Source organism: Phyllostomus hastatus, unplaced genomic scaffold (genome assembly GCF_019186645.2).
Source record: "Phyllostomus hastatus isolate PE091 unplaced genomic scaffold, TTU_PhHast_1.1 phas_contig_86, whole genome shotgun sequence".
NCBI lineage: Eukaryota > Metazoa > Chordata > Mammalia > Chiroptera > Phyllostomidae > Phyllostomus > Phyllostomus hastatus.
The window spans coordinates 49,582,024-49,595,694 of NW_025333977.1; the positions used below are offsets into that span (position 1 = coordinate 49,582,024).

At 41.2% G+C, this 13,671-nt stretch overlaps 2 protein-coding genes across 3 annotated transcripts in view; one reads left to right on the plus strand and one right to left on the minus strand.

The window, feature by feature from the left end:
* The window catches only part of P2RY14 (purinergic receptor P2Y14), a 48,282-nt gene extending 36,493 nt beyond the window's left edge, over positions 1-11,789 (minus strand). The window contains exon 1 of one of the 2 annotated variants that reach the window (XM_045851260.1): positions 11,691-11,789. Coding sequence is in view for 1 of the 2 variants with exons in the window: in XM_045851258.1 (XP_045707214.1) it covers positions 11,691-11,729 (39 nt within the window). In the remaining variant the exon portion in view is untranslated. The remainder of the gene's footprint in view (positions 1-11,690) is intronic. The other variant, XM_045851258.1, reaches the window with a different exon arrangement.
* The window catches only part of MED12L (mediator complex subunit 12L), a 316,418-nt gene that overhangs the window by 160,120 nt on the left and 142,627 nt on the right, over positions 1-13,671 (plus strand). The window lies entirely within an intron of this gene.

The window sequence follows — 13,671 nt, forward strand, 5'->3', positions numbered from 1 at the left end:
CTCCCCCCCAACCCCACCCCTTCCTGACTAGACTCCCTGTTCTCTGCCTCACCCCTTCGGTTGCAGCTGTGTTGGCCTCTTGCTGCTATTCCCCCTCCAACTTAACAAACCCATCTTTCACTTAAAGTCACAGAGCATATTGAAGATGTTAAGTGAGTACTTACTGTAATTAGGTTTCCTTTAACACCTCAAATTATAAAGCATTCAAAATCCTCTATTAAACTGAGAACATGAACTATCAAAGACAAAATGTATACAAATTTGTGAAATATTTGAAATACATCATAGAATGTATCTAGAAATCCCCAAATAAGAAACTTTTAGGCTCATATTCACAGTACCATTCAGTGGAAAGCAGTTTGTTGCTAATTGAATGAACTTAACATTTAACAGACTGTCCAGACTCTAGACATTATTAAAATTCTCTTTGCACAAATGCACTTATTATATAATATACTCTTTGCATGCCCTAGTTCTCCCTCTTGGTCCCCCCCATTTCATCAGGTCTCCTGTTCTGATCTCTCATGTTCATCGTGATTGCTCCTGAGCATCTCATCCACTGGGCACTCCCCAGGATATCCTGCCTCAGTCCTGCTTGGTGGGTCTTCACGGCAGAACTCCTCTTATGCTGTGTTAGTCATTGGTTTATTGTGTTTCCATCCCCATGATTATAAACTTCTGAGATCAGGCACTTGATCTCATTCACTGCTGTGTCTCGAGCACCTAGAATAGTGCCTAGCACAGGGAAGTACTCAGCAAATACTTGGTGAACTAATGAAGGAATAAAAGAAGGGGGAGACACTTGTAGAAGGTAATGTCTGATGTTGTCTTTGAAGACTTTAGTCTGAATATTGATCATAGAAACTGAGAGTAGATTCTTTGGATGGAGGCTTGATAGGTAGGCATGCAGGAGAAGGCATCTGTTGGAATGTGGATCTGCTATGTTAAAGTCTATGCTGTCAGCTATGTGCCAAGTGTTATGCTGACTATTACAGTAGTTCTACTTAGGTGTTTTTATCCTGTTTTTATAGATGAATAAACTGAGTAGGCAGAGACTAAGAGTCAAGCTGGAATTTGAATATATCTTTTTTGGCTTTTACTATTTTTGTCATCAAACTACTGTACTATATTACTGAGAAATAAGATGGTGATGGCAATGATATCCATAAACACTATTCTTATGCTAGTCATTCTTTGAGCACTGTGTACATACATATTACTTGGATTGGTAAAATTACGGTCTGGTTGTCCCCCTTAGTGAAAGCGTGGCATATACCTATTGTTAGGTGGGATAGGAGTGGAATTAGATAAAAACTAGGGAGGCAGAATGTTGTTTCCATGACATATTTAGTTTGTTAAGATCCTCTTTTTTGCCATCCATCTATAAAACATTTGTGGAGAAACTTTACTGTGCCATTTCCTTACTAGACTAGGACAGACTCGGGTCCTTTGAGGAATTAATAGTCTAGGTCTAGGTCTGGGTTATTTTTACTCATGTGGCTTCTCAAGTATTTAAAATTTCTCTTATTATTTGATCTAAACTAACAAACTGGACATGAATGGTGATGTGGTAAGTTTATGGTTTATGAAGGAAAATCAGTAGATAACTTCAGTCAGCAGACCTGTACTCAAAGTCTTGCTACAATACTCAATGACTAGGCAAAAAGTGTACATTATATATTTTAAGTTAAAAGGTTTAAGTTAAAATAAGTTATTTTAAGGAGATGTTTATCCCTTTCAAAAATCAAATCAGATAGTCCATTTTTGGGGGGTGAGGTGGGACTAGCCTGGCACTTGCCTCAGTGGCACTGGGGTGGGGACTGGTTCAGCATTCACGCTCTTCAGTAGACTCAGTGACAACATGGGCCTCTACCCGAGTCCTGGGTTTCCTTTCCTCTCACAACATATCCTCTCTCTTCCTTTTTTCACTTCAGTAAAGGTGGTTCTGGCAGAGATATTTATAGTAGGGAAAGAGGCAGTGAGATCCTTGTGCTGACAGGCATTTTCAGGGGCTAGGAAGGAGAGAATATTAAACACCATAGGTCAACTGCTAAGACATTTAACTGAGTTTAGTATGATTTTCCATATTCCATTTTGACATTAGTACATGCAGGGCTATTAGCTCCTAACTAGGGTTTGGTCAAGAATTTGTGTCAAATCAGTAAATGTCTGTTGGATTTTGGTGAGAAATAGATCCTTGCCAAATTTGTATAAAGAAAATAAAATGTCATCTATTAAGTATAATATGCCCAAATGTTGTTATAACTGAGTAAATATCATTTCCTAGAGAAGAAAGAGTGAAGATGTAAGTGTTTGTTTTTTTTGTCTATTGAAATGTAAGCTTCCTGAGGTCAGGGGTGCAGCTGCATGCACAGTGTCCCTCGCATGTAGAGTCATGGTTGCCACGTGGTAAGGAATCAGTGTGGACTTCCAAACAAGATGGAGGCATAGGTAGACACACCCTGCCTCCTTGCACACACAAAAAAGGACAGCAACAAATTTAAAAACAAAAAACAACCAGAACTGACAGAAAATCGAACTGTATGGAAGTCTGACAACCAAGGAGTTAAAGACACATTCATCCAGACTGGTAGGTGGGGTGGAGACGGGCAACCAGGTGGAGAGGACTCGCAGAAAGGCAGTGGCTGGTTGACTGGGCGGTCCCACATTCACGTGCACATAAACTGGGAGGAAACAACTGGGGAGCGAGACAGACCACACAACCCAGGGTTCCATTCTAGCGTGGGGCAATAAAACCTTAAAGCCTCTGACTGAAAACTCATGTGGGGGTTGAGGCTATAGCAGGAGAAACTCCTAGCCTCATAGGAGAGTCTGTTGGAGAGACCCACAGGGTCCTAGAATGCACACAAACCTACCCACCTGGGAATTAGCACCAGAAGGGCCCAATTTGATTGTGGGTAGCAGGGGAAGTGACTGAAAACTGGCAGAGAGTAGAGCAAGCCGCACTGTTCCCTCTAAGACTTCTCCCCCACATACAGTGTCACAATGCAGCAACGTGCATTGCCCCGCCCTGGTAACACCTAAGGCTCCACCCCTTACTACATAACAGACACACGGAGACCAAAAAAAAAAATGGCCCAAATGAAAGAACAATTAAAAGCTCCAGAAAAAATACAACTAAGGGACGAAGAAATAGCCAACCTATCAATGCACAGTTCCAAACACTGGTAATCATGATGCTCCAGGAACTCACTGGGTACTTCAACAGCATAAAGGCCCAGGCAGCAATGAAGGTTGCATTATGTGAAATGAAGAAAAATCTACAGGAAACCAACAGTGACAGGAAGGAAACCAAGACTCAAATCAATGGTTTGGAGCAGAAGAAAGAAACATTCAACCAGAAGAGAATGAAGAAACAAGAATTCAAAAAACTGAGGAGAGGCTTAGGAGCCTCCAGGACATCTTTAAATGTTCCAACTTCCGAATCATAGGGGTGTCAGAAGGAGGGGAGGAAGGCCAAGAAACTGAAAGCTTAATTTGAAAAAATAATGAAGAACTTGCCCAATCTGGCAAAGCAAATAGACTTTCAGGAAGCTCAAGAAGCTCAGAGAGTCCCAAAGAAGTTGGAACCAAGGAGGAACACACCAAGACACATCATAATTACATTAGCTAAGATTAAACAGGAGTGATTCTTAAAAGCAGAAAGAGAAAAGAAGACAGTTACCTACAAAGGAGTGCCCATAAGACTATAAGCTGATTTCTCAAAAGAAACCTTGCAGGCAAAAGGGGCTAGAAAAAAGTATTCGAAGTCATGAAAGGCAAGGACCTACATCCAAGATTACTCTGTCCAGCAAAGCTATCATTTAGAATGGAAGGGCAGATGAAGTGCTTCCCAGATAAGGTCAAGTTAAAGGAGTTCATCATCACCCAGCCCTTATTACATGAAAGGTTAAAATGACTTATCTAAGAAAAAGAAGGTAAAAAATACAAACAGTAAAATGACAACAAACTCACAGCTATTAACAACTGAACCTAAAAATTAAAAAAACAAAACAAAACAAAAACAAACTAAGCAAACAACTAGAACAAACAGAATCAGAGAAATGGAGATCACATGGAAGGTTATCGGTGGGGGAGTGGGAGGGAGCAGGGGGAAGGTACAGGTAATAAGTAGCATAAATGGTAGGTAGAAAATAGACAGGAGGAGGTTAAGAATAGTATGGGAATAGTAGAAGCTAAAGAACTTATATGTATGACCCATGGGCATGAACTAAAGTGGGGGAATGCAGGTGGGAGGAGGTATTCAGGGTAGAGGGGAATAAAGGGGAGAAAATGGGACAACCGTAATACCATAATCAATAACATATTTTTTAAAAAGAATTAGTGTTTGTTGAATGAATGAATGAATGAATGAATGAATGAAATACCTCTAGAATGAGACTGAGATTTCTCTCATCTTCCATAGTAGGATGGAAATGTTAGTTAGATAAAGCCTCCTTTAAGCTCCTACCAACCTTTGACCTTAGGGTTGAACTCACTGGGAAGATCCATTAAGCAACAGGTGAGTTCTGCTTTCTAGCCAGGTGTCTCTCCCATAAGAAAAGTTGATACATTTCAAGTCTGCCTGGTGTGAATCATTTCTGTTGTTCAACGATGAGATAAAAATGTGTGTGATCCTGGAAAGTTGAGAATCAGATTTGTCTCCCAAGTGACCACACCAAAGTGTATGTAGTTGACCCTTCACCAACACAGGGATTAGGGGCATCAATCCCCCATGTATTTGAAAATTGACTCGCCCCAAAACTTTGATATGCCTACTGTTGACTAGAAGCATTATCAATAATATCAACAGTTGAGTAACATATTTTGTATGGATTATATATAGTATTCTTAAAGTAAGCTAAAGTAAAGAAAATGTTATTAAAATCATAAGGAAGAGAAGACACATTTACAGTAGTTATTGAATAAAATTGCATATAAGTGGACGTGTACACTTTAAACCTGTGTTGTTCAAGAGACAACTGTAATCTCCATTGGGCAAAACCCGAACAACCAAATAGCTGATCTTTTTCTTTTTTCTTTGAGATCCTAACTTCAACAGCAGATGTTGTATAATTGAGTAGAAGCCACCACCCCTCTCTGATCTGAAAGATGAAGGGTCAGAACATATCTAAGGCCTTTGAAGTTTTTAAGGAACAACAGATGGAAGACTTCACTGAAGAGCGAAAAGGCAATAATTTAATTTAGGTTGAGTGAAGACAGAGATTTCAAAAGAATGAGAATTGATGAGATCCAAAAGCATATGACTGATATTTTACTTTGCCTCAAAATGAACAGGTGGACTGAGAAGCTTTGTAGCAAACTTGGGTTTTCTGTGAATTAACATAGCCAAGTTATTATTATAAAAAGAAGACTAGTAAGTTGCCTATTAGGTAGGTTTGTACTTTTCTAGGGTGCTTGTCAGGAAAAGAAAACTCTTAGAGGAGCCAGAAGATTAGAAAGGAGGGTTTTAAAGACTTGATGGAGAAGATTTGATTCCACATGCTACTCAGGAAGCTGGGAATTTAAACTAGACCTTATATAGTTTGTTGGCAAGTACTTTTTTGTAAAGATAGGATAGGATACTTCTATTGAAATTGGTTTCTCCAGTTACTCTCCCTAGATATTTTTAAGTATATTTTATTGATTATGAAGTTATAGTTGTCCACTTTTTTCCGTTTACCCCTCTGACTAGTACCCCTCTTCCCTGCTGCAATACCCATTCCCTGCAGTAGTTAATGTCCATGGGTCGTGTGCATGAATTCTTTGGCTTTTCCTTTTCCTATACTATTCATAATGTCCCCCTGTCATTTGTTCCTACCAACTATGCTTCTTGATCCCTGCACCATTTCCCCCTTTATGCCACTTCCGCCTCCCAGCTGATAACCCTCCAAATAATTCCCATATGTACTGTTCTGTTCCTGTTCTGATTGTTTGCTTAGTTTGTTTTTGTTTTTATTTTTTAAGGTCAGTTGTTGATAGTTGTGAGTTTGTTGTCATTTTAATGTTCATGCTTTTGATCTTCTTTTTCTTATTTAAGAGACTTACTTAAGTCCCTTTAACATTTCTTGTAATAACAGCTTGGTGATGATGAATTCCTTTAGCTTTACCTTGTCTGGGAAGCACGTTATCTGCCCTTCCATTCTAAATGATAGCTTTGATAGGTAGAGTAATATCGGTTGTAGGTCCTTGCTTTCTATCACTTCTAATACCTCTTTCTTGCCAGCCCCTTCTTCCTGCAGAGTTTCTTTAGGGAAGTCAGCTGGCAGTCTTATGGGAACTTCTTTGTAGGTAACTCTGCTTTTCTTTTGCTTCTTGTAAAATTTTATCTTTAACCGCCCTGGCTGGCGTAGCTCAGTGGATTGAGTGTGGGCTGTGAACCAAAGCATCACAGGTTCGATTCCCAGTCAGGGCACATGCCAGGGTTGGAGGCCAGGTACCCAGTGGGGGCCGTGTGAGAGGCAACCACACATTGATTCTCTCTTTCTCTCCTTCTCTTCCCCTCTCTAAAAAATAAATAAATAAAATCTTTAAAAAAATTTTATCTTTAACCCTTGGCATGTTAATTATGATGTGTCTTGGTGTGGGCCTCATTGAGTCCGACTTGATTGGAACTCTCTGTGCTTTCTGGACTGGTGTGTCTATTTCCTTCACCAAATTAGGGAGGGTTTATTTCATTATTTTTTCAAATACATTTCCAATTTCTTGCTCTTTCTCTTCTTCTGGCATCTCTATGATTCGAATGTTGGACCTCTTGAAGTTGTTCCAAAGACTGCTTATACTATCCTCATTTTCTTGGATTTTTTTTTCTTCTTGTTGTTATGATTGGTGGTTTTTTGTTTCCTTATGTTCCAAATCATTGATTTGATTCTTGGCTTCATCCACTCTACTCTTGTTTCCCTGTAAATTGTTCTTTATTTCAATTAGTGAATTCTTCATTTCTTACTAGATATTTTGTATGCTGCTGAGGTCCTCACTAAGTTCCTTGGGCATCCTTATAACCAGCATTTTGAACTCTGCGTCTAATAGATTGCTAATCTCCAATAATTGCTAAGATGTATAGCTTTTTTTTTCCTAGAGTTTTGATCTATTCTTTCATTTGGGCCATGTTTCTGTATTTCCTCATTTTGGCAGCCTCTCCCTGTGTTTATTCCTATATATTAGGTAGAGATGCTTTGACTTGGTGTCTTGGTAGTGTGCCCTAAGGTAGGAGGTGTCCTGTAGAGTCTGGTGGCACAGCCTCCCCTATTACACAACTGGGTGTTCTAGGTTTACCCTTTGTGTGGGCTGAGTACACCCTCCTCTTGCAGCTGAGCCTTGGTTGCTGTTGGCAAGTCAATGAGAGGGATTTACCCAGGCCAGTCGGCTGCAACCACTGGCTGTGACCACTGACCACCAACCTCCACCCTCTGTGGAGGATCAGCTGTGTGGGAGCAGGATGGTGGTGCTCCAGTGGGGTCTGTAGCTGTCCACTTGTTTCACAGGCTCTGGGGTTTCCCAGGTGGTGCAGGCAAAGGTCAGCCCCACCTATGTTTTGCCCCTGGGCCGCCCTGCCTGAGCTATACAGCATGAGATGGCTGCTACTGGTGCTAGGCTTGGAGATTCCCAAGTGAAGCCAAGCTGTGAAACTAATCTGGCTGCTGCTAGTGCCCAGCCTGTAGCTCACTGAGGCCAGCTGTCGCTTGTTTGATAGGTTTGGGAAGTTGTGAAACTTGCACCAAGACCAGCTATTCATATGGAAAAGAAGTTTGGGTGGGTCATAAGTTGGGTGGTGCAGGGTCTTAGGGGATTTGGAAGTGGGTCTAACAGTGTTAGCCAGGTTAATGGAGTCTCAGATATGCCACCAGCCTGCCAGCTCCATGGGGGGAGGGTTCAGAAAAGGGACAATGACCTCTGCTTTCCCTGGCGCCAGATACTTCAGCTTCTCCCAGTATGCCCCTGATGCCCTTCCAAGCTGCTGCCCAGAGCTGGAGCTCAGAGGAAGTAAGTCTGAGAAGGTGAGTCTGTGTATGGGTTCTTTAAGAGGAACTGCTTGGGGCTTCAGCAGTTTCTTCCTAGGGGACTCAATCCCCACTGGTTTTTGCAGTCAGAAGTTGTGGGGACTTATCTTCCTGGCACTGGAACCCTGGGCTGGGGGGCCTGGTATGGGTCCGGGCCTGCTTGCTCTTGAGAAATCCCTCCCAAATATTTTTCCACCACACATGGATGAGGGACCAGCCCATTCCTTGTCCATACCCCTCCTGCCAGTCTGGATGGATGTGGTTTCTTTAATTCCATAGTTGTTAGACTTCCATTCAACTTGATTTCTGATGGTTCTGAGTGATGGTTGTTCTATATTTTAGTTGTAAGTTTGATGTGGTTGTGTGAAGAGGTGAGCCATGCCTGCCTATATCAGCATCTTGCTATCCACCTCTCCCTAGATTTTTATGCATGTTTTAGCATTTACAGAGGCTATGGGTTTAGTGCTAGATATAGCAGCAAGAGTTGAAGCTAATTTGCAGCCCCAAGCAGTAAACAGAATCCAACCAATGAACCCCTTTTGTAGTATCTAGTCTGAACTGTAAGGATGACCACATTATTGTCCAACCTAGGAAGAGGAAACTGGAGGTAGAAAGGGGGACTCTGCAGTATTGTCTGACAGCAGGTGAAAACTGGAGACGTCCCAGGATGTAGGGTCACTTCACTCAGTGGGATTCAAAATAAATTGTGCAACAGGATCAACTCGGGGGTTAATAAAACACAGATTGCTGGGCTTCACCCCAAAGTTTCATAATCAGTAGGTCTGGGTTCCAAAATTTGCATGTTTTACAAGTTCACTGATGTTGTTGATGTATCTTGTCTGGGACTACACTTTGAGGACCACTGCTGTGCCTGAATAGGCTTGCACTGATGATGTAATTTTCAGTTAAAAGAAACTCCTTATTGTCCAGTTCTCCTCTCCTAGAGAGCCGTCTACAAGTGAGGATACCTTTGAGGAAGATGGCCAAATAAACTCGTTCAACCTGTGTCTCTCTGCACTGGCCTGTTCTTGGTTTTCCAGAGACCGCTTAATCTGGGAGGCTGGGACATCTCAAGTGGTACCAACCTAACTTTCAAGGAAATGCTGAAACCAATTGGAGTAAATGCGACCTCTGATTTCTTACCATAGAGACTTCAGTTTAGGGAGCCTCAATATCTAAATTCACGTTAGAGGTTTTTTATAAGGTGAACAGTTTTAGGCCACAATATTCCTTTATTCAGCAATTTACTTCAGAAGTATTTTAGATCTAATTGGAAATATTCTGACTTCCTCCCTCCCTTCCTTTCTTGGTCAAGAATAATGTAATGCTTAACTATGTAGGGAAAATACACTTCCTTTACTTTTTAAGCATTTATTCATTATTTTGCCCTTACTAAGTGGCTTAGATTAAATGAGAAACTTGTAGATAATTTTATTAGTAAGGCAAATGTGTATGAGGAATTCATCTATAGATCAGTGGTTCTAAAGTGTGGGCTCCCGTATCACCTGGGAATTGTTAGAAATGCAAATTCTGAAGCCCCAACTCTGCCTTAATGAAGCAGAAACTTTTTGGAGTTGGCCTGAGGGTATGTGCTTTAACAAGGCTTCCAGACAATTCGGTTGTGCTGCAAAGTTTGAGAAGCACTATTGTAAGTGCTTTTGTATCTTACTGATTTTGGTGTACAAAGGTATCGAAATGCCCAAATTATATTTGCCAATGGTCTGATATATAATTACATGTATACCTGCATTGATTTTATGATAACAGTAATGATGTCAGCCCACACTTACTGAATGCTTCCTACATCACTGTGTCCACGACTTTACAAATATTATCTGATTTAATCATGAGTAGTCATGTACTAATATCATCACCATTTTAGAGATGAGCGAATGGGGCTCAGGGAGCTCAGAGTGCCTGCTGCCTGGCGTACCCATTTGCTGTTTTAGTGTGGTTCTCCCTGCCCACCCCCCAACCCCAACCCCCAGTTCTCCTGACTTGAGAGACTTTCTTTTTCTACCGCTCCTACTCCACCCATTGTATTATTTTTGAAGATGTCAGGGATGATTACAATTTTATGTTTTTAGTTTAACATTCCCCTTCCACCCAAATATAGATGTGTGATACTAGATTGAACATTCCTATAATCAGGGAGTTATAAAGACTCCCCTACAAATACATACTTGAGGATGGAAGTATTGATTGAAGATAATTGAAGATGTGCTGGTTGGTGATGGGTGGGGTAGGGTAGAAGGGGGCAGTGGGTGTAGCAGTGTTCGTGCTGTGCTGATTGAAGCTGTGGGCTGAGGAGCTGGCTGTGCTCAGGTTCAGGATCATGCTGAGATCTGCTGGGTGGCCGTGGTCAGCTGCTATGACATGGGCTCTGTAACAGCTCTTTCTCTACACCCTGCCCACTTCCTTTTATGAGTCTTTAGGCTTTGAGGATCTTGGTGTCTCCTCGTGTCTTCCTTACTCAGCTATCACAAACACAACCATCTTTAGCTTATGCAGTGTGCGACTGTGTATGGGTGTGCATACTTTTTATGTGTGTATTTATAGATTTTATTAAGTGAAATTTATTGGTATGTTTACAATTCATGAAATGTTATTTTGATATTTTATAGTTAGTACATTGTGTTTTCTTATTTTTTAACTTATCAATACTTAGATTTTTAGTGCTAAAATTGTTTTTAAATCTATGTTTAAAAAATTAAAAAAATTTAAAATTAAAGTTGACATACAGTATTGTTTCAGATATGAAATATACTGATTAGACACCTATAATTTACACAGCGATCACCTCTATGTAAGTCTAGCACCCGTTTGACACCATACATAATTATGCAGACTACAGTGTATTTTTTTTAACCAGTGTGACCTCTGATTTATTTTCTTTGAAGGATTAGTTGTCCTTAAAAAATATCTCTGGACTAAATGGATTGCATGAGATTGGTTGAATATGCTGACAGTGTAGATCTGTCCCAATTCCCCTATGCATAATTTAAATTTATAATGTTTAAAATATTTCAAATAATTGAGCTGATTAGTCATAGATCATAATAAGTAACAGATGAACTCAAATGTCCTCTATACATAAGATAGATGTTTCGGCAGCTCATAATTCTCTTTAAAGGTAAATAAATATCTTTCTAGGTAATTGGGGTTAACTTATCCCAATAACAAAAAAGATAAAAAGCTTTTTACCTATTTAAGTATATGTACAAGTAGATACTAACTGTACATCTTCACACACATGCAGTTGCAAGCAAAAACATTCACGTGGACTCTTAAATATTATTGTAATACTTAACTTCATAGCTTTTAGAGGCAATTTTGATACACAGGTACAAGCTTTGGGCATGTTTGTCCTGGATGAAGGCCTTTTAACCCTTTTCTTTGCTATCTCTTCATCTCAGACATATTTTGACAGCCACAGTTGGAAATCACAAATAATCATAAGTGGTACAATTTCAGATTCGATTCCAGAAGCAGCATGAGCAAATGTATTACCATAACCACCAATTACAGTTCTCAAACAAAAAAGGGAAAATGCAGATGGTCCACTGACCTCAGCGTTGTTGCTGCTCAGTTCTGACCTCTCCTTCCCACTTGCACGCCCCACTTGCACACCCCACTTGCACACCCCTCTCGCACACACTCGGCTCGCTCATGGAAAAGCTGTCTCCTTACCTGCCTCCAGCTCTCATCTGCCAGTCGGGGAGCACTCATTCAGAATGTGTCTCACTGTGCACTCCAGACTAAGACTGTTACACACCAAGTTCTCCCTCGTCTCAGGAACAAATGCAAATTGGGAACTTGACAGAAACCACAAGATAGTGGGTGGTTGAGTGTCACTGCAGAGTTGGCCAGCTAGAACTTAATAAAGGCTGGGAAATGGAAGGAGAGATGTTTGAATCTCTGTGGGTGTCTGGCTGGCCTCTGTGCTGGATTTTTCCCTTTGGTGGGCCAGTTCCTTCTTGAAATTTTCTATTGCTTTTGCTACACCTTTGCATCATCTGGCAAATAAACAGTAGGCAACAACCTCAATATGTTTTCTTTTGAAACTTTGCCATTGCCAGATTCAACATGTGGTAAGAGGTAGAGAACTGATGATGGGTATCTGAGGTAGGTAAGGTGTGGTTCTTTCAGAAGCACCTCCTAGGGGGTAACCAACAGCCACAGAACCTAGCATGTTCATAAACGAGCGGTCACTGGAGTAACCTGGAAATGCAGAATTAGCATTTGGGTAAAGAAGCGTTTTGACACCAGTGACCACATCTTTTAGGTAAGTGGTATGGCTCTTGTTGTTTTTCTAAGCATTAATTTTTCCGTATTTGGCATTACTGACAGGTAGATCATGAGTAGGACTTCAGATAAACTCACCACATGTTAATCTTTTGCCAGGTTTGTGGTGCTTATGATATTGTTCTGAAATCGAGAGGCAGGACCCCTTCATAGTTTTAGTTACTTTCGAGTTCAGTACTATAATTTATAATTTCCTACAGAGCGCTCCAGTGTCTTTCCCATTGGATAATAGTGTGCAGTTAGATTTTGAAGTCCTCAGGATTTAGCTACAAAGGCCACGCATGTCAGAGTGTGTGACTCAGTACCAGATAAGAACCAGATAAGAAAGTAGCAGTGGTCTGAAAATCTCTTTACAAGGCTCCTGCACACTCAAGTGGTCCATTGCCAAATTATGGGCTAACGGCTGAACTTAGTTTGATTTAAAAATATAATATATACATTTACAATTAGAGTATTTGGTGGTACTTATTCACATGCTTACGAGACTGCCGGCTAGTGTCCTTGGTACTTTGTGTACCTCCTATGTGCAGTAAGCAGTGTTCCAGACTGCAGGTGTGGTAGTGACCAAATCAGACCCAAGTCCTTTCCCTGACAAAGTGCATTTTCCTATTTCACGTTTTATATACAAACTTAGTAGTCATGTTGCTCCACGTAATGGGGTCAGTAGAGGCCCGAGGGACCCACTGTTGGATTAGAGAGGCTCTATACAGTCCACACTGCTGCTTGACTAGTGTGCATACTGGGGCTGGTTGGTTTCTGCTGCAGTGAGATCTCGCAGGTACATGGGCAGAAAAACAGACAGAACGGTGAGCCATCAGAGCCTGGTTATTACCAGGGCACATTGCAGAGTCCTAGAGATGTAAACATTATGCTGATTAAATGGATGATTTGGCAGTACTGGTCTCCAAGTTGCAGCTCTCAAAGCTTGGGTGATTTATGGCAGGAGGCGCTGTTTATTCTGCTGGTCTCAGACATAGCCATTAATCATCCCAGGTACTCTCTTGTGCTTCTTGCCTTCTCCACCGGGTGTGCTACATGCTTGTTAGTAAGTATGACTGGGGAGGAAGTTATCATTTCTTTCCCTGGATCTGTTTTTTTTCCTCTTGGTACTAGGAGTGGCAAAGCCCAAGGCCAAAGGGATAGTCCTGTATGTGGTCATCTGATGGCAGGTGGTCCAGGTAAGTGAGGTAGGCCCTGTGTATGGTCTTTAGGAAATGAGGAACTGTGCAGAAGTAGAGAGGTCATGCCTTGCAAGTCAGCTGCCACTCAGCCGGAGCTTGTTGGGATCCAGCATGGCCTCGTCTATGGCCAAGCCACTTAAGTCAGAACCAGAGTGCTGACTGTATGTTTAGTTGTTCTAAACACT